Source organism: Nipponia nippon, unplaced genomic scaffold (assembly GCF_047370975.1).
Source record: "Nipponia nippon isolate SJK-2023a ecotype South Korea unplaced genomic scaffold, ASM4737097v1 scaffold_18, whole genome shotgun sequence".
Taxonomy (NCBI): domain Eukaryota; kingdom Metazoa; phylum Chordata; class Aves; order Pelecaniformes; family Threskiornithidae; genus Nipponia; species Nipponia nippon.
In genome coordinates, this window is record NW_028262334.1 from 2,967,980 (window position 1) to 2,988,604 (window position 20,625).

Here is a 20,625-nt window from a genome sequence, read left to right on the forward strand (position 1 = left end):
CCTCAGTTACTCAATACTCAAATTTTAGTACTCTTCACGCTGAAGTACACACATGTTCAGGGAAATTTTTATGTGTAGAGCTGTGTGGGGTTTTGTTGTTGTTTGCTTTTTAAGCAAACTGATTAAATATTGCTGGAGGAATAGAAGAAAAAAATGTATGTACAGTGAACACTATTCAGTCAATCAAGACGTTACATGTATTAAAAATATATATTTAAGATAGCAGAAAATACCTTTGCTGTAAATCCATAGTTTTCTATTTGGCACTGTCTGTAAATTTCCTTGGCAGCCAAAGTATATTTACATAGTTCCAGAGAATCTAATAGCAAATCTGTAAAAATATTGCGATCATTAGCATACTACGAATGGAAGGTTCATGTGTCCAATTAAAAGGAAACAATTTTTTGCAGCACCTATTTTTACAGAGGCATATATAGAAATTCATCTTGTTTTCATGTTTATTAAATATTGTTTGGGAAGTTGGATTCCCAACATGAACACGAATAAATGATAATAGTAATCACCTGGACTACATACTGTAGCTGCTTGGCAAGCCATTTCATAGATCACTGCTGGAAGATTCATATCTTTAGGAGTGATCATTGGAACATCAGCTCCCAACATATGACAAAGCCTTTGACATGCTGAGAACAGCAGCTTCCCTGTTTCTTCATTACAATGATTTTCATAGAACTCCCTTTTGAAAAAAAAAAAAAAAGGATGTTAAAAATAAAAAAATAGTCCTTAGGGCTTTTACTTAAGGCCACATTCTGTTCTAATTATTTAATTTTCCTTTACTTATTTCACCTATATGACTCACTGCAACTAAAACTTCTGTGACTGAAGTGAAAAAATACAATGGAGCTTACCTTAGAGACGTATACCAAAGCACATAGAGCATGTCAATAATAAGAAATATATTTAACATTTTCATCTGATCTCTTTTGGAGGGAGGTAGTAGGAAGTTTAAATTATCTGACAACCTAAGCATGAAGCAGAGACCAGCTCTAAACCATGATGTGGTATGCGTAGTCACTGTACAATAGTTTTCTTCTATCTGTGTAAGCTGAGAAGCTCTCATAATGGTTATTTAATATTGTGCTTTACTTATCTCTCACTATAAAACTGTAGGGAATCTTTTTACTCAGTAATCATGTTATGGCAAAAACCAATGGCAATTTTCAGAGACAACAACTTAACTCTACATTCAATATTACATACAAACAATGTAAGTATATTGCTTAAACACTCATTTTTAGAAAAAACAAACAAACAAACAAAAAAACCCCTTTCCTTCACTCTACATCTACTTACTTCTTTCTGTATCAGAAATAGTACAAAAACGCCCATTAAAAGTCATAATCTTGAAAACCTCTGGAGTTTTACCTGCATATTTTTACAGCATCTTCAACTTTTCCAGCATCTAGTGCTCTCAAGGCCAGTTTTTCTCCCAGTTCTTGCTCTGACCTTTGCAGGAGCAAAGCCAGTCTATACAAGCTTGATTCAGTAGAACGGTTCTTGGTTTTACCATCTTCTGAATTACAATTCATTGTTTGCACTTTTCTAGGCTTTGACAGAGATCTGACAGTTTCATAAGCTTTTATATGCTTCTCAAGAAGCCTAGACATCAGTGAAGGATTCCTAAATTCTTCAACTGAAAGAAAGATATCAAAATCTTCCTGCAACAAAAAAATAAGATTATGTATTTGTATTCATGTAACTTCCTTTGAAAATGTTGGCGTTTTTCTTTTGTTAAAATGTTTTTATTTCTTGTTTTGTTCTTAGAAGAATAGTTTCAGTACAAAGTTGACTTTACTAGTTTCTACCAATTACTGATTTATGTAATAAATTAGAGAATTTTGCTAGGCAGTAGGTAAGCAAAATAAAAAACCGTGAAGGACACCGCGTGCTCAAATGCAGTATTAAATAATTTAAGTTTACAAACCATAAGAAGACCTTAATAACATATTACAGTACTCTATTATGAAATCTTTGAAGTGTTAGCAATTAAGACTTTTGGGAGAGTATCTAATTGTTTGGTTTAAATGGACAACCAAGTTCTAGCAATTGGCAACTTTCCCTAAACTGCTAGATTAGCCTTAGAATCTCTTTGAAGTCAATAATAAAAACAACCTTTGCACATAAGTTGTAAATACAATTAATTTTTAATATCATCATGTTGTAAGAACAATTGGAATAACTACGGTAAATCAAAAGCGGTTTGAAACGATAAAGATACCTACCTGCAGGGTAGCAAGTGTTTCAAACATTTTTAGGTTTGCTTCACATTCATCTTTCTTCAGAGGATTGTCTGTTGGAGGACAAAACCAATTACTTCCTGACTCCATTTACAAACAAATTGTTAGATTTTAAAGTTGTAGCTTACCTTTTTGAATGCTGAACAGGAATTTAAGGATTTCCACAAGTGTCTTAGTCATAAACATTTGTGTTTTGTGCTGCAGGAAAGGAAGAGGTTAATGTTTTGTTTGGTCAAAATGTTGGCAGTAACAGACAGTGACCCTCAGGCTTCCACTCTATTAAAATATTATGCAATGCTCTACAAAAGTCTTAAGCAACAATTCTCAAGTCCAAGATAAAACCAGTTGAAAAGCAAGGGAACAGAAAAGTTACTGTAAATATGCATCCTTCATAGAAAGAGCAAATATTTTATAGCTGTAATAGGTATGCACTCCACACAGTCTATTAGCTCTCACAAGAGTTTTGAAAATACCCACCCTTCTCCCTTTGTTCTTCCTTCCCCTGCCCAGAATAACTCCCTAAAACAACCGTTAACAAAAATTCTCTTCTGTGGTTGCAAGACAGTAATGTGCACTGTCAACTTCAACCCACTTTGGTGCATGGCAAAGCCATGCCTACAGTTTTTAAATAGATGTTTTCTAAGCAACTAAAGAAAGAACTGGAAAATACGTAGGACTAGAGGTATAATAATGCAGCAGGATTTATTAATTATTAATTGAATTCAGATAGCCATGCCTGTGTGGACATGCCTTTAAAAATAACACAAAGTAATTGTAGAGTATACAGAATCAGAATAAACTCAAGTTGGAAGAGCTTCAAGAGGTTACCTAGTCCAGCCTCTTGCTCAAAGCAAGACCAGTTCATCACCCCTTTTTGATAAAGACACAGTTTTTATATTTGCATCCCCTACCTTTTTTTAAGCATCTGGGTAAGAATAGTATTTAGAATAATTTGTGCACACAGTTTACAGTGTGAAATGACTTGGTACCTCTTCGGAATTATCTGCTTTATTCTGCAATACCAGTGTTCCCCATACAGTCAATCTCTCTGCAACTTTCTCAGCTTCAGCAAGAGTCAGAGATTTTAACAAAATCAGAGATTCCTCTCCCTAAAGAAAAAAAAAAAAAGTAAACCAGAAATAATCAAAAGAAAAGGGCATTTGCTTTTGGAAAAGCTCAGTTATGTGTAATCCCTTGCTTTGATACAATGGTTGCATGACGGCCAACTGGGCAAGATTAATCTTGTGCTGATGAACTTCAGATCTCTTTAGAAAATACATTTAGTATGACATGACTTCCTTAAAACTCCCTGAATAGTTTTTACTAAATCTATGAGGCTTTCAGTAAAATCTATGTACTTACTCACTAAAAGGGTTATAAAAGGCAAATTAAAACGCAGTTTTGTTCATTGGCAATTATGCAACGTTTTTAAAACAGTATGATTACTAGGAATACCATGTGCTAATAAGGCAGAACAAATGTTAACATGAGAAACACTATTTTGCAGAGGAGTTAATTTGATTCCTTTAATCAAAGAGCTTCCTTTTCTTCAGGTCAAAGAGATCCCTGTAACATAACCAGGGACAACCCCATGGTATAAAGCTTATCACACCTACTACAGGGTAGCAAGCAAAGTTAAATGTTTCTAGTTAGGACATCAATGTAATTTAAAGATAACAGGTTTTTTTGCTACACTGGAACTTGAAATTAACTTGGAAGAAAACTTCATACTAATAGATAAACATTCACCACCCTGTATCAAAAGACAAACATTCAGGTGCTCTCAGTACTAAAGGGGCAGGTCTGCACTCATGTGGGTACTCCTGCATTAGAAGAAAGCATTCCTCAGAAGAACGAATCTTTTTTTTTTTGTTGGCAAGAAAGCAGCTTGCCCAAAAACAACTCTTGCAAAAGCAGTATGTGAAAATATGTAGAGACTTCAATTCCAAACTTGTCTTGTATATTGTGGGTCATAATTTTCATCCTTTTTTGCCAGAAATGAAGGATGCCTCATGACGTTTAAAACTCTGACAAAGGTCTCATTTTCAATGTTAAGTATAGGCAGTTACGTGTAAAATCAATAGAACCGTAATTAAAAAAAAAAGGGATATGTAAACCGTGTGTACGATTTCAGCAAGCAGTACAACTTGCTTCTGTTTTGAAAATAGGCCTCAGTGTCTTTAAATGACATGAAGTATTTTAGTACCCTTTCTTTGTCAATCAGGTCTATCATCCTCAGAATGTAGACTTCCACAGTGGGCAACATGTATGCTGCTACAATTTTCAAAGCATCCTCCAAAGAAGTAGGGGTATCTTGTTTAAGAATGTATTTCACTAGCCTCTGTAAGAAGAAAACAGATATGGACTTTAGTTTGTTGATGTATAGGATAACAAAGGAAGTAATTTATACACACTGCTTCTGCCTTGTAATTGTCAGCTAATACCAAGCAAGTTACCTAGAAGTTTAAAGCTTTTGTTTAGAGAAAACTTGACTAAAGCGTAACTGGGAGAAGATTGGGCTTAGGGAAGAGAATTATCCTGGGAACTCTCAAAATTCAGGGGACTCATCTGGCTCCACAGGATGGCAAGGAACTTTTCAAGAAATGCTCATGTTGTCTCCCTAATAAAGGGGAGATGCTAAAAAAAAAAATAAAAAAAAAAATCACCAAGTATTGTTCACTGTGACCTTAGGAGAAATCGGAGCTGAAGTCTTGAGAGAACTTAGCTTTCCATTTTGTGAGTTTCCTCTTTTCTTTCCCACCCCACCATACAGAAAGTACTATATTATCAATGCTGTGCTAATCAGGTTGGGTTAAGCTAATCTGCTATACTTAAAAAAAGAATGGGCTTTTGGGCAAAAAAATGTGGCCCAACAAGACAAGAAAAACAGATACTGATAACAAGTGGGAGCTACCAGTTGCTAGGACTTTTTTTAAAAGTCTGGCTTATAATACCCCATGAAAATACATATAGGTAAGTGTAGGGATTTTTGTTTAATAGAAATAAGAGTAATGCTGATCACTTACCATTATCATCTGCTTGTCCTTTAAAAGATTAGTATCTCTTATCCCATAGGCTCGCAAAAGCTTCTTCATCTCCATCAGTCGGTAACTTTCCTGCAGTAATTTTACTCTATGGACAAATTAGACTGCTATTAATTTATTTGCTACCTACAGCTGTGCGATTTAATCATCAGACTACATCAGATACACAGTATTTCCTCCCCTCCCCAAACCAGAATTCTAACTGAAAGTACACACAAAATTGAGGTGTAGACTGTGGATGGTGCCTTACTTGACATGATTCATTTCCAAATGCTGTTTTACCAGCTGCTCCACTGCTGCACTCCATGGTACCATAGCACCATGCATTATCTGTAGAACTGCATCAAATTTCAGCTATAAAAGGAACATAAAGAGCTTACTTTTCAAAATAAGTTACAAGGTAATCTCTTGAAGTATCGTTCACGTGATTGATTCATTTAGGCAAGCATTTTATTTCCTGGCCCAATCTCCACTTGCATAAAGGGCATTCATTATCACAGTATGATGTGTCAAGTTAGATTCGAAAAATGCTTATAGTAATTTCCAACACTATAGAGCATGAGTTTCACACATATTAAAGTTGGTGAATTTTCCATGTGATGACATCAAAACTACAATTAAATTCTCAAGCAAAGAACATCACATGGGATAAGATTACTGAGAATAAAAAGACAGTATACGATTTGTTCGTCCTCATACCACTCATGTAAAAATGTATTCATATGCTTATATAAACTTATGTGTTTCATTCTGAACTGATGTGTTAGAGCCACTTGATGCCTATTTCGTAAAATGTACTTACATCTGTATCAGAGATACAGCCGATGACAGCTATTGCCTTTGCCTCCCATGCAGTTTCAAACACTGAAGTAGACCGTGTACGACAACGTTCTAGCAAATCCTGTATATTTTGATAAAGATTATTAGGGTATTTGAATTCAGAAAAGATAGGAATATAATATAAACAAAATTTAAAAGTTCTTTGGACGTTATGGGACAGATTTGGCTATCTTCCTTTATATCTGCTAATGCTTTATTACTGAAATAGTAACTATCAGTAAGTTCATTGACAGGAAGCAGCTAATGTGAAAGCTGGTCCTAAAACGCAAGTGTAAATAAAAATGGTCACCAGATTTGTTTTCCGTTTATTCATGTTTAAACAGCTTTCTTCACAAAGTAGAAAATATGGATACCTTTATATACTGTAGAAGTAGTTCATCCTTTTGTAGATTATGTTCACACAGGTAGGGTTTTATAAACTTCTCCAAAATGGATGGGACAAGCTCTGGTGCCAAAATTTTATCAAACATGCGAAACACAATAGTAGTTGCATTTTCCTGGGCAGCAAGTAGAACAATGCCATGTTAGAACATCACACATGTTAATACGTGATCTTTTGCATCTCTAACAAATGATTCCACATCCAGTGTCCATTGAAATCAATTGAATGATTTCAAGAACCAGCATCCCTCTTTAGCTCAAAATAAAAGCTTTCTTTTATAAAGCCCCTTATTGTTCAGTTGTACTTCTAATGCTTGCTCCACAATATACAATCTGTAACGAACTGCAAATTGTGGGGTTTAAGCCATACCTTCTCATAGTATCTTGTCACATTATATATTTATACGAACAGTTGAAACAAAATTTGTAACAAACAACATATCGAATAGTCTTAGCAGCTTATGAACACAAGTCTAACCAACCAATCCATCAGGGTTCCTCTTTTATCTGACTTTAAAACACATGCTACAAGATTTTTCTCCTTCTTAGAACAATCCACTACTCAAAAGCACTTTTTGAAGCGTCTGCAGAATTACCTTTTCAAAATCACAGAGTGCTAGCCTGCAGTTGTATTTTCTGTACAGATTTATCAGTTCTTGTAAATCATTTACCAGCTTCTTTAACCTATGCACCTCTTCACAGTCACCACATCTCTGAAACAGTGTTTAGAAGTGAAACATTAGAACACTTGCTACAATCTTCAAGACCATTAAAGGGCTGTCATAAACAGGAAGAAAACGAATTATTCTCCACATCTCTGGTATAAGACAAGGGCAGTTGACTTACAATGCAGCAAGGAAGATTCTGGTAAGATATTAGGAAAAGATTCTTTCTAAATATAAAGACAGTGATGTTCTAGGAGAGCCTGCACAGGGAAGAGGGATGAGCATTTCATTCGCTGAAAGTCTTAATGACAGGTAAGACAAATGGCTAGAAGCAGTGTATCTGCAGCTGACATTTTCTTTGGAGTCCAAACCCTATTTGTCATGCAATTTCCCAAGAAACCTCACAAACTATTTTTGATGCCTTGCAATCTTGAAGATTTTATGAATATACATGCTGAACTGTTACCTTTATACGCTATACAACAAGGAAAATCAAGTACATGTTGAAAGTGGGACTTAAATTTCTCTTCTTTCCATTACTATTATTAATGGAAATTATTATTGGGATGCAGAAGTTTAAGACAGCAGATCTAACTAACATAGAATGTCAATGTTTCCAATTTTTAAAATGCACAGCTGGTTAGCTCTAAGCTTTATCTTTCTCCACTTTCATACTACCACTTTTATAGAAGCTGGCATACCTAGGATATATAAAATATACAATTTATTTGTGTTTGCACAAATTCAGTATTCAATAACCTTACAGCTAGCTGATTTTTAATACCTGTTTTCTCCAGGCCATAACAGATAGTTAATTGCAATTAATTTCCAAAAATTTTGACAGAGATGAGACATGTTTTTAATTTAAGTTCATAAGAAGTATCATTACTGAAATTTAAGTGTTTTGTAGTACTCAGGCTTATTTGCGTATTACAGAATATTCAAGAATATTATTCATATGTAGACTATTAACACATCTTGTAAAGGGTATTAATGTTGCACTGACTTTTTTTTTTTTAATCTTTAAACCTAAGACGATTGGAACTCAGTTCCTTCCTTTCATGGAATTAAATCAGTCTTCACCAAAACCAATACTGACCTAATTATCATCCATTCTAGCTCTAGCACAGAGCATATGTTCTGAAGTCTCTTAGTAGCAAATCCTTATATTTCCTACATTTCTTACCAAAGGAGTCCACTGGCCAAAAGCTGTCAGTCCCATTTCACCTTGATTTTTACTTGTAAAAAAAACCTCTGCCATTTGGAGTCCATTTTCTGGCCAATTTGCCTGTCCAAAATAATTGATATTAGCAAACTATATTATACATATAGAAATACAAGACACGCAAAGTTTCTACAGTATGACTTACCTTATCAGTTAATTCAAGGTTTCGAGCACCTTGTTCCAGCCATTTTGCTAATGTTTTCTGAAAAAAAAATAGTTATAAGTATTACGCTATCTATCAAAGCAAAATTTGCCATTAGAAATTTGTTTTAAAAGAAATAATTTAAAATATAAACTGTAGGGAAAAGAATTATTTTAAAAGATAGAGGAACAAGGTTCCGACATTCAAAAATAAAAGTCTGTATGTCTGACTATAAAATTATCTTAGCCTGCGAAAATGACATTTTGTATTTAGTAAGTCAGTCTTACCTGTCCCTTTGGCACAACTCTTCTTAAGAAAGGGATCACAACATTTTTAAGCCACAAACATAGTTCCCTCAAAGGAGCAGCGAAATGGATGGCATTAAGCAAGTTCTCCAGCATTTTCTCATCAAAGCTGCTTTCAAAATCCGCCTAAAATATTAAACCAGAACAATTACAGATATATGGTGTATACATTTATCTGATACTTTGTAAAGCTGTTTCACTAATAGGAAGAAGCAATAGATTTCACAAATACAAAGAGAAAATCTCAGTGATCATAGTCTGGAATCTAAAAAAAAATATAGCCCTGTTCAGAAAAACTAGAGCTTGGTCTTCTTAAACAAGACCTAATTGAAGCAATTCCTTTGCAAATTACGGTGGCAGGATCATGCCCCATTACTTTAGGACTTGCTCTATAGTTCTGTCTTATTAAGAAAACAATAGGCATGGACCTGAAAGTCCTGCACTGAAGAATGTAATAGCCCATAGCCACTATTATGAATGTATCATTCAGAGTAAGGAGTCTATGTGATTATTTTTAAAGGATTTTAAGGTAGCCAGCAGATGTCCACTTAAAAATTCTGAGAGCTGTGCTTGCAAGAAAGTGAATGGAAGATTATAACCACCACAGAATAAATGAAAGAATTGTCATCCTTCAGATCTAGAAATACGTGTTCTGACATCAGAAATACCAGTTTATTCTTAAATCAGTAAGTTCAGCCTTCTAAGGAGCTAGGTGAACAGGTAATCATTGTGACAATAGATGAGACTCTGCCATAAACCTTTGCTTCTTTGAAGAGCTGTTTCATAACCACATTGGTCTGATTCTGTTAAATAAGGCTGGAAAATTTAAGAGACTTAACATCCACCATAAATACCAAAGAGATGTCTATGCCATCTCACCTGATGCCTAAGCCAGAGGTACTGTGCACAAGACAAATTTCCTTCTTCTAGCTGAAAAAGGATATTCTTGAAAATGTCTTCATTATTCAAGAATTCTGTCCACGCAATACCACTGGAAGTGAGAGGAGGAAAAGAAACTCTCTTATTGATATATGTCAATATTAAAGGAGTTGAGCGGGAGAACCTCAAACCTTTTCTAGCTAGTACTGTATGCTGTAAGAGACAACAGTAGCGTTAGATTGTGTGTGCATAAAATTACACCCACTCCTATATATGTTAAACAATTGAAAAAAAAAAATCTATACAAGATAGTGCATGTGCAACAGATAATGCATTTTCAACATACAGGATGACCCAACCTCTCCGCGTTCTCCTTTCTCCACATGGGATGTGAGGATGGGAAACTTCAGGAAGAGAAGGAAGGGTTTAAAGTTTAATGAACTCAAATTAAAAAAAAAAAAAAAATAATCTTAATTTCAATCGTACATACTTAACCATTACAATTAAATTTACTCTAAATCTTAACAAACAAACAGAAACAAACCTGAATTTCTCTAGTCCAAAAGCTCCATAAAAAGTTGTAAGCCTTGCCTGAGCTCTCAATACCTGCATGCAGACAAGAAATTTAAGGTCAATATCTGGCTTACCAAACAGTGATATTACATGGTTAAAATAACCATCACAAAGAGGAAGAATGGAGGAAAATAAAGACTTTTCAAGAATTTTAGTTAATTACATATGTAAGTTTGTTTACTAAAGTATTAATCCAAAATTTCAATTGTGTAAACTCTTTACACTGATTCTCCTTAAAGGTGGATGAGGCCTGTCCAGTGTACAATAGGACTAACTAAGAAACAAAACTAAATACCTAAAAGCACTTAAGACAGCTTCTTCCTTCAATTTCTGGAGCATCTGAAAATGTCTGAAACCTGTCATTATTGTGGTTCTCTTTCATACTATAAAATATAATCTTGTTTAGACTTTTTAAAAGTTCAACAGTAGTACAGTTTCTAAAACTCTACATCGTACTTGTTTATCATATGATACTGTGGGCCAAGAAGTTTGTCCTCACCTCAGTTATGGATACAGGAGCCCCATCAGATGATGGAGCAATGGTTCTATCGTCTTTCTTCATGATCTGAAACAAACACATGAAATGGTTTGGCTGACAACTCGGTACATGCAGAACATGCCAAAGAGTACTACGAATTTAATAAAGACATGAGCAAAAACATAGTACCTCTGTAAGCTGGAGTCTTTATTTTACAATGTTAGACTCCAGTTGGATTTCTACATGTATGCAGGATCAGACAGATAGTATGTACCTCTCTGATTCTGTTTGATAAGGAAGGAAAGACTAAAATAATGAAAACAAAAAAGGTGACATATTTTGAGCTTTTAGTCCTGAAATTAATATTTAAAAGGTATCTAAAAAGACTACTACTCAAAACTAAAACCTGCTTTCTGATGTGACAATAAAACTGTAAGCTCTGTTTTGCCCTTAAGCAATAGCAAGAACAGGGTCAGAACAAGCCTTGCCGCTTCTTCATGTCTGGTAACATACAATTAATAATGCATTTACTTTTTGAATGACTGTAACTGGTTTGACGATGTCCCCTCTCTCAAGTTGTACAGAAACATGTAATAGGAATGGATGAGTATAAGCAATTTAAACAAATAAAACCCCTTACTCTGACTTTAGCATAGTTCAACATTTCTTGAGTGGTTTCATACAGTGGCCATGGAGCATTTATGCAGTAATCCACAACAAATTGGCTATCCTGTTTGCATAAGAAAATAACTGAAATTAATTCCAAGCTCCTTTATAATTTGAATTACTTTATTAGAGAAAGAGGGTAGAAATAAAAACATACCTGAATTTTTTGCAGATTTTCTTTGGCTTCATTCACAAGATCCAGCCAGACTTCGTGACCATAACTCCCAACAGAGGCTGAAGCTAGTTTCTCCAAAATAGTGTTTGCTTTCACCTTGTATACAAGCTGTTTAAAAAAAAACCCAAGAAACAGTTTTCAGTTTGATGCAATTACGTTTTAAGCAGACAGTCTTCAACTGAAGACACTACACTTTTGTTCACAATGTTTTTGAGATAAAGTGTGTCCATGTACATTGAATGATTTCATTACAGAAATGGATTATAAATTAGTCCCTAACAATTGTGGTATCTTTTTATCTCACCAACTAAGCCTGTTTTTTTATTTAAAAAAAACCAAAACAAAAAAGCAGAGGGAACATTCAGATGGCATTATTTTAATTAAATCAGTTAATGAAGCCAGACTATGTGTTAATAAATGCATGTGAAAATTCTCTTTTTTTTTTTTAGCAACACTGTTTCCTGCTACTTAAAGGGACAAATGTGCCTCTCCTGACCCAGCAGCGCTTATTTTGTTCAGAAGATGTACTTCTGCACCACTTCTCATTGCAAGGTTTGTTAGTTATTGTAAATAAAAACATAGTTCACCATGTAGTCGTCTAATTATGAATCAGCTTTCAAGTATAGCGAGTTGCTTTGTAAGGTAACATTCCTCTATATTTGTAATATTTTTAATACTTTCTGTCGGACTGTAGGGCAAGAACCTTATGAGTAAGTTCAGTTATACTAATTAATCTCCAAATGTAGTTATCAAGAATGGACAACGTACCTCAACATCTAGTCCAAATTGAATAGCAAAATTCTCCGCTTCAGTGAATTTGTGTTTGTGAAGTAAGCGACTTAGTCTAGGGGTGAAATAAAGTAAAGTATACTTTACTTCAATATAAGTGCCAAACTACAGATTAAAAAAATAAAATAATAAAATAATGTTTCATAGAAATTAGTACCTATTTTCTGGCAAGGCTTCAGTTAAACTTCTCATCACAACAATAGAAACTGGGCCTTCAGAGGGTCTGAGGATGAGAGGGAACTATGTCAGTTTATCAACTGTGAAACAACTACATGTAGAAGTAATCTGCCATTTTAATACAATAATGATCTAGTAAGAAAGAAAACATTATCTTACAACTGATGTTTTTCATGAATTCCTTCCAAGAAGTATATTGTGTCCTGTAGCATGCAAGAACAGAAATCATTAGGTGGTAAGGGAAATCAGTCATAAGAAAGCACAATTGTAATGCAGTGTTTCCTAATCTAGAAACAAACTACTGCTTTTCTCTCAGATAAAAATTTGTTGTTTTTTTTAAATGCTTATCATGTTATTTCCTGGGTAGTTTCCACCATCTAAAATTTCTGAGGGCTGTAACCAGACACTTCGGACTGAAACCACTCTGCTATCCCAGTTCAATTGCCATCAGTACACCCTCCACGTGAGTGAATCATCTTCTCAAAATTACACTCTTCCATTTTCTCCAAGCCCTAAGCAGGTCACACTGTATCCATCTTCGTATCTTTTAGAATCTGACCTCTGTGCTACATTCCACAAAGGCAATATATGCCTTGGCATTTCCCACCTTGACTTTATCATCTCAGATCAAAGAAAAGGGATATATTAGCCATTATTTTGTCCACTATGTAGCTGCATATATAATCTTTTCTGCCAAGTGCTTCACGCGAGGCAAGCAATTTAATCAGCTTTGTATTTTATTGCGTATCAGATCCAGAGCTTACCGCATTCACTTTCATGATTCCAATAAAGAGCCACTGCTTAGACTTCAGACTTGGTATCCTCTCACATACCCAGTCCACTTCACCAGTCTTTACAACATTCCTAATTCATAAAAGTTCTCACCGTCTTTTTTGACCTTCTTTTGTTAAAGTCTTTATAAGGAAGTAGTTTAAACAGTAAAAGAAGTAGTTCTCTCATCTAAACTTAAATAAATCCCAAATAAATACAGAGCATTGTTCTGTACTAAGAGAACTTAAAATTTCATACAGCTTTTAGCTGTAACAGCAGCAAGAACAACTGGCAGTAGTATTAAACATTGCAATAGACCTGAGCCTAGAATTAAACTGTTCAGTTTGCTATATATTGTATCTTTTTCTCCATCCTTTGGGGACATCATTTAATCTTTCTTTGTACAGTTCCTGCACAGTTTCTAGCACAAATTGGTTCTAATCTAACAAGAGTAACACAGTACCCTCTTTAATAATTATACCTTTTAAGACAACTATATTTATTCAAAGAACAGCAACAACAATGAAAAAAAATCATTTAAACATACTGTGCCAATCCCACTTTGAACAAGTGAAGAAACCATAGATACTTCCAAAGAATAGAGCAGTTGCATAGTGGGCAATGCAAAAACCATTAGACTTCGCATCTATAAAAAAAAAGGGGGGAAAAAAATCACGCAAACAAGTCAGAAATTTTTTTTCTCATACACTGAGGACAGAGTGATGTTTGCAGAATCATTTCTGGGTTCTTATGGAGTTAGATGGAAGACACTATTTTTATAAGCTTTTATGAAAAAGCAGATCTCTACAATTTGAGAAAGTTTAATGAAGTTTTAGATGTTGCCTCTATATATAGGCCTATTGTATATAATTAGACGTGTTTCGTTTTAAAAAATTGTATAATGTTCATCCTGGCATTCTATTTCAGTTAACTCCACTGACTGTACATGGAGGTAGATACTGACTGTACGTGAAGCAGATACTGCTCTAAAGAAATCTGCGAAGGCATGTAAGAAAATCGTAAATTTTGCTGCTCTCCCATAAAAAACCCAAAGAGCAGGGCAACTTGCCCTGGTCACCATGGTAAGACATCGCAATAGTCCCTCACTCGCTATGTCATAATACATAGGTGGTCACATTTCAGTTTTGACTTTGAGCTCTTGAGAATTCTGTCTTCTCCAAATATTTAGCCATCTCCTTTACTTTTCTCCCCCCCCCCTCCTTTTTTCTGTGAGTGACTGCATAACAATTGAGGAACAGAACACAGAGATTATACCTGCTTGTTATCTGGTATTGTCATGACTATCAGTTTAACGTTGGCAAGCCCTTGCCTGCAGAACAAGAGAAAAAAAAAACCAAAATACACTGCATAAATCTTATGTTAAAATTGTGAAATATTCTTGCTTCTGAGTTTTAAAAAATTTAGCTTTCCACGGAAACTGGTACATTTTAAAAGCCTATACTGCACCCAAAAGTAACACTGTTTTAGCATGTAGAGGACATACATTTAACTTCTGATATTTTTAAGCCTTTCGAACGGATCTGATTCTTATTTTTTTAAACTGGCACAGAGCAATGGAAAGAGCTGAGTCTTGTCTTCTAATCTGAATTCCCATTAATTCCTTTTGTATTTTAACCAATACACGCACATCTAGATTTTGGCTTCTCCATCTGCAGAATGAAGATCTTACTATTTATCTATCCGAAAGACAGGCTAGCTTTTTTATAACATCATACTTGTAAGCCATATTATACACCTTATTTTAGACAAGCATTTCCTAAATGATACAGGTTACATGCAAGATTCCTTAGCCGTAACAACAGATAAACCAAGAAAAAGCAGAAAGTGACAAGGTTTTCTTTTCTACAACCCAGAGTTAAAGATACCTACAGTCCAATTATTTTGTCCTACTAACTAGAAAGATTTCAAGAAAGATTTCTAAAAATTCACTACCACAGAAAATAAAGTGTTTGTGGCACCTTTCCTGTAACGATAGGCAGCTCTTCACTATTCAGAATTGATGCTATAACTCTTTACTTACCATATGACTGGAGAAGAGTCTGACTCTGTACTTAGAAGAAATTCTTCAATATGTATTAAAGGCCAATCCCAAATTAGAGTAAGGGAATAAACATTCCACATGCTTAAGATATTCTAGATTTAAACAAACAAACAAACAAAACACAACCAGATATGGATTTTTTATTTTCTTCATAGAGGACATTTTTAATCTTTTTTTAGCAGAATATTAACATATTCCATAGCTTAAACAATGACTAGTAGAATAAAAGAAAACACAGTAAGATCAAGATCCTCTATAAACATAAGCATCTCTATTTTATAGAAATATATTTAAAACTATTACTTTAAAAAATATTTTTATAAGCTGGTTCAAGTACATTGTAAAACAAAGACTAAACCAAATCTTTACACATACCTCTGTATCTAAAACAAACAGCAGATTGTCAAGAACCTGAAGTTTCGCTGCATCTAAAAAATATCCATAGTCACATGAATTTATTATTTTTCTTGAGAAATGCATTTGAAGCAAAAACATATTAAAATGTACAACCAAGCATAGGAAACCTACAGATGTTTGACCTCATGGAACTTCCTAGGACTGTGAAAAGTTTAGCTTAAACAGAATTGTGATTTACGTATCTAAGTTAAACTCAACAATTCTGAAGCAGACACTTTGGCTGTACCTTTACAAGAAGTGTTCCATTTGGTATATGTGTATTTACTAAAACCAATGAAATAATTGAAAATGTCTTAGTATTTTCTGCAATTAAATATGAATTCTACACTTTTCTATAAAAAGAAAAAAACCCTCTTCTTTACCTTTGATCAGACTTGAATCAGCAAAACTTCGAACGGACACCAGGTTATTGGTAGTGTCTATCTCCCATTTGGAGAGTACATAATCGCCTTTACCCTATTAGTAAAAGCAAAGTAAAACGGGGTTATATATTAGAAATTTGGCCATTGACAGGTGTGCTTCTGCAATTGATCTTTAACTTGGAAAGCTGCAAAACTAACTTAAACTTTATTCCTGGTGAATGTTGATGTTCAGAAAAATACATGTCTTTATTTATTTTTAATTAGGCTTTTTCCTTTCTCCTTTCAAGACTGGCCTTTACTACAGTAATTGTTAGTCACCATCCCCAAACATTTTTGGCTCTTGTAAAAACATGCCATATTTCAAAGCATCCACTTTCCATTCTCATAGAACATAAAACCTAAATGAAACGTACACTGAACCTACTGGGACGAATTTCATTGAATTCAACAGGCTTCAGTCAATGAACTCAGAAAACTTGTTTCTAGTCCAAAATAACATTTCAAAATATGTCTACATTTTTGGGTTTTTTATTAGTTCCTGTAATTAATTCATGCTTAAGGGCTTTGTTCAATTGGGACCTTAATTGTTACTTTGGCAAGCCTTTGTTGAACGTGAACCTGATTGGAAGACTCTTGCCAACTCTGGCTTTGGCTCTGAGCTCAAGGACGAGACTTTAAGTAGAGTAGCCTGTACAGGCTAGGAACCACAGTGATTTACTAAGGTCATGCAACCAGGGTGAAAATATTTTTCCCCCATCCATCGTAACAGAGCAAGTTCTGAAATGACAACAGTTATTTTCTTACGAGAAGAACTATGGGCAGACTGCACAACTGATAACCTTTAAATTTACAGTGAAGGAAACCAAAGACAGAAAGCCTTATCTTCTTTTTCAACCAGCTAGAGAAAAATTTTGTTGCAGGTCAAAAAACGTCATCACTGATCACATAACAATTGTTACAAACATATTCTTAATACTTACCCCAATTATCAAATGGATTTTGTTCACTGAGTTACTTATCACAAAATTCTGACAGCCGAGGCTGTGATACTCTTCTGTGGAAATGAAAGCTGTCTTTATCTGTCCTTGTAACTTGTGGGGTGGAAGATGAAGGGAAAACAAACAAAAGGGGAAGAAAAAAAGTTGTTTATACAATCAGTGGATAAAACTTTGAACTGCTCACTTCTCCATATACAGAAAAAGTAATAATCACAATTATGAGTTCTAATAATAAACTGGTAAGTAGTCAATGAAAATGTACAGAGCAAAGTTTTGTTACAAACTTTGTACTTAACACATATATTACTTACTTTCTTTGCCGTAATCATATCCATCTTGTCAATTGCTACATTAAAAAAAAAATCAGTGTTAAATAAACTTTTTCAAAATTGAAAAAAGCCACTAAACATCATATAGGACAGTTTAATCCTAACCGGACTATGCTGAAAAACACTTCAGCCAGGATCTTTGACAGGGTCTGTTTCTATTGATCACAGTACTGAAGTACAGAAAATTACCTAATAACTACACTTATACAGCATTAAAAACTTTAATTATTCCCAGTATTCTTCAGTACACTTAAGACTGATTATAGCTTCAAATCCTGCTTCCATAGCATTCAGTACTCTCTCTAAAGCAGTGACTCAGAGAAACATAAGCTAAAGGAATTATTGGAAAAATACAAAAATAATTTTATTACAGAACTAGGTGTATATCAGTTTCCCTTTAAAAACAAAGATTACATAGAAAATCTCAACTCAGTATCTTATTCCCATTAGAAAGATGCATGGAAAAGCTTTTTTAAGACAGCTCTTCCTGTTCAAATGGAAATCCCAAGTGGTTTGTAGATCATCGTACCTTCCCGTGTTTTAGCAAGTGGGAGACACATAATGCAGAAGAATCCATTGCTTGTGAGAATGAACATATGATAAACACCTAAAAAAAAATCCAGTACAAATATTTCAAACTTAAGTATTCAATAGCCGTAAAGAGACTACTTGCTTATGAATAGGACAGTGAAATAACTGACAAAAAAAAATAATCTGACCAATAGATTAGACTGCTTTTAAACAAAAATTTTGTCACTTTCAATGAAGAGTAGAACAAGTTTGTACATCTTAGAGTTTTGTTTGAAATTGTGATTTTTGTATGCGAATTCTGTTTTCATGACAAAACTACATTTAAATACATTATATTGTGACAAAACAAGACTGGGAGCTTATCGAAGAACAGGAACTACTAAAATTGAAGTCTGATAGAAGAAGGAGAGAGAAGGAACCCTTGCTTTTTCAGCATTTTCATGTGTTTAGCACAGTCTCAAAAGGGAGGTATTGAGTTCTGAATGTTTGTTGTTTTCTATGACATTTGTAGAATAATTAATGAGTTAAATATTTTTACTGGAAAGCATTAGGAAAAGTGCATTTAATATGTACAATGCAAAGTAAAGCTGTATCTGATTATTTATTTTGTAGTCTCTTTCCCTGAGAGATATTAAAGGGTAACAAAATCACAAAAATTAAGACAACGGGGGAAAAAAAAAAATCAAATTCTTACCTGCATCTGCTTTATCTTTTTCAATAAAGAGATTTAAGTAAGTCTTTTCACTTGAAGATTTTTCAACCAAAATCTAAAATAGAATCAACATAAAGACTATTAGAATATTATTCTGTATTTTATTTGGAAAAAAAAATTGGAAATACTGATCATCAGTTCAAACTTTAAACTTTTTTCTTTCATAAAGAGCTGGTTCTTGTTTACACATGCCATTCCTAAATATATTTTGCTTATTCATTACTTATGGCAACAAAAGTGTCCCTTTAATCTGTTTATTCAAACTAGAAGATATGTTCAAAACACAAGAATGTTTACATTTTGATATTTGGAAGAAAGAAAAAAACAACAAGAAGTTCTGAGAACAAAAAGTTTTCAGCAAAATTAGAATAGAAAAATTACTGTACCTTTGTTAGCAAGGTTTGTTTTGATGGTATGTGAATAAGATGGAAATTGCCACTTCTCTCACCGACGACAAGAAAGTGTTTTTCTTGACACATACCAACTACATCCACATTAGTATCTGAAAAGTTCCATGGCAAAATGTCGAATATTAAGATTTGGTTTTTATTAATAGACATTCATATTTGAAACACAGGAACTGGACATTACAATGTCCCAGATTTCTTCAAGATGATTTATTTTTATTAAACAAGGTACAGGAAAGGGCATACAGGGAGTGGTTTTGGTATCCATTATTCCTATTTCAGTGAAAAGTTAGCAAGCATTCTAATTAAATTGTACAGAAATACTTAGTTAATTGTATACAGAATCAGCAATCACTTTTTACTATGTAGGTATTTATTATAATACTTCCTTTTACAGGCTAGTTAGATATGCAAGATATTTGCTATATTTTCCTATACAAACCTAACATATATATTTTAAAAGTCAGTCTTAATTTCCAGTGGAGTTCCAAAGGAAATGAACTCACCAAACTGAATGCGCATCTGAAGAGACTGCCCAGTACTATCAAGAAGCGCCACCGATCTGTCAACAACAATAATACTGCCATCCCTTGAGTTGCATGCATACAACTGCGGATTAACGGACACCTAAGAAGAAAAAGGTCATTATATATAATAACTGAAACACTTTAGAAAATAGGACAAAGAAGATCTGATAACTATTAAGAAAAGCATAGCTTTGATGAACGCTACCTTTTCTGAAGATGTGATTTGCAGTAGCGTATCCACTTGGTACAATGCAGTTCCACATTCGTGTCCTAAACCTACAGGGAGCTGCTCACTCCCTGTGTCGTCATTTGCAAGAAGTTCAATATCATTCCACATGTTTACCTATAATAAACATTTAAGGAATATGCTGTAAAGCAGAGAGCTTTAAAAGTTATATGACCACACACACAAATTATTGATTTAATTATTCTATCGCGATTCTGCGCCTGTGTAGGTAGTACAATAAGCCTCCTAAAGGCGAATTGCGTGTTTAGAAAAGACAAAGCTAAGTCGCAAGAGCAATGTGGCGCCCAGCTGATGTCCCCAGCGGGCCCGACTGAACTCAGCTTGGCAAGGACAGGTTTCGCGCCAGGGGGTGAAGGAAATTCAGTGCCAGAGAGCCCTCCCCGCCACGCAGCGGACACCCCTGCCCACAGAGACCACGAGCTGTCCCCTCATCCCCTCACCGCGGCCCCAAAGACCGGTGACAAACCATTACAGCGCTACCTCAGGCTTTCAAATTGGCGGGAGCCCTGGGTAACGCTACGGGGCGCAACGTGGGACAAACTTCCTCCAAAGGCGAACGGCACCGTTGCTAAGACACCGCCGAATCCTTCCCCGCCCCCAGAATGCACCGCGGCTCCCTCACTCCCCGCCGCCTTCCCCCGCCCCACGGTTACATCCGGGCGCCT

At 34.7% G+C, this 20,625-nt stretch overlaps 1 protein-coding gene across 10 annotated transcripts in view; it reads right to left on the reverse strand.

Moving 5' to 3' along the window:
• Nucleotides 1–20,550, reverse strand: part of KNTC1 (kinetochore associated 1) — a 41,165-nt gene extending 20,615 nt beyond the window's left edge. For 9 of the 10 annotated variants that reach the window (XR_015704154.1, XR_015704153.1, XR_015704156.1 and 6 more), the window contains exons 1-36: nucleotides 20,427–20,542; nucleotides 19,919–20,056; nucleotides 19,693–19,813; nucleotides 19,166–19,281; nucleotides 18,762–18,834; nucleotides 18,066–18,143; nucleotides 17,519–17,553; nucleotides 17,190–17,300; nucleotides 16,210–16,303; nucleotides 15,806–15,858; nucleotides 15,410–15,522; nucleotides 14,644–14,698; nucleotides 13,916–14,014; nucleotides 12,757–12,800; nucleotides 12,578–12,643; nucleotides 12,400–12,475; nucleotides 11,614–11,739; nucleotides 11,431–11,520; nucleotides 10,812–10,877; nucleotides 10,284–10,345; nucleotides 9,740–9,851; nucleotides 8,843–8,986; nucleotides 8,559–8,615; nucleotides 8,375–8,476; nucleotides 7,120–7,236; nucleotides 6,496–6,639; nucleotides 6,105–6,203; nucleotides 5,553–5,656; nucleotides 5,285–5,390; nucleotides 4,465–4,599; nucleotides 3,248–3,367; nucleotides 2,387–2,456; nucleotides 2,244–2,311; nucleotides 1,387–1,679; nucleotides 525–697; nucleotides 234–331 (exon numbers count right to left, since the gene is read on the reverse strand). Coding sequence is in view for 6 of the 10 variants with exons in the window: in XM_087754928.1 (XP_087611054.1) it covers nucleotides 234–331; nucleotides 525–697; nucleotides 1,387–1,679; nucleotides 2,244–2,311; nucleotides 2,387–2,456; nucleotides 3,248–3,367; nucleotides 4,465–4,599; nucleotides 5,285–5,390; nucleotides 5,553–5,656; nucleotides 6,105–6,203; nucleotides 6,496–6,639; nucleotides 7,120–7,236; nucleotides 8,375–8,476; nucleotides 8,559–8,615; nucleotides 8,843–8,986; nucleotides 9,740–9,851; nucleotides 10,284–10,345; nucleotides 10,812–10,877; nucleotides 11,431–11,520; nucleotides 11,614–11,739; nucleotides 12,400–12,475; nucleotides 12,578–12,643; nucleotides 12,757–12,800; nucleotides 13,916–14,014; nucleotides 14,644–14,698; nucleotides 15,410–15,522; nucleotides 15,806–15,858; nucleotides 16,210–16,303; nucleotides 17,190–17,300; nucleotides 17,519–17,553; nucleotides 18,066–18,143; nucleotides 18,762–18,834; nucleotides 19,166–19,281; nucleotides 19,693–19,813; nucleotides 19,919–20,056; nucleotides 20,427–20,429 (3,561 nt within the window). In the remaining 4 variants the exon portion in view is untranslated. Of the gene's footprint in view, nucleotides 1–233; nucleotides 332–524; nucleotides 698–1,386; nucleotides 1,680–2,243; nucleotides 2,312–2,386; nucleotides 2,457–3,247; nucleotides 3,368–4,464; nucleotides 4,600–5,284; nucleotides 5,391–5,552; nucleotides 5,657–6,104; nucleotides 6,204–6,495; nucleotides 6,640–7,119; nucleotides 7,237–8,374; nucleotides 8,477–8,558; nucleotides 8,616–8,842; nucleotides 8,987–9,739; nucleotides 9,852–10,283; nucleotides 10,346–10,811; nucleotides 10,878–11,430; nucleotides 11,521–11,613; nucleotides 11,740–12,399; nucleotides 12,476–12,577; nucleotides 12,644–12,756; nucleotides 12,801–13,915; nucleotides 14,015–14,643; nucleotides 14,699–15,409; nucleotides 15,523–15,805; nucleotides 15,859–16,209; nucleotides 16,304–17,189; nucleotides 17,301–17,518; nucleotides 17,554–18,065; nucleotides 18,144–18,761; nucleotides 18,835–19,165; nucleotides 19,282–19,692; nucleotides 19,814–19,918; nucleotides 20,057–20,426 lie in introns of all 10 variants that reach the window. The other variant, XM_009472682.2, reaches the window with a different exon arrangement.
• Nucleotides 20,551–20,625: the final 75 nt, after the last annotated feature.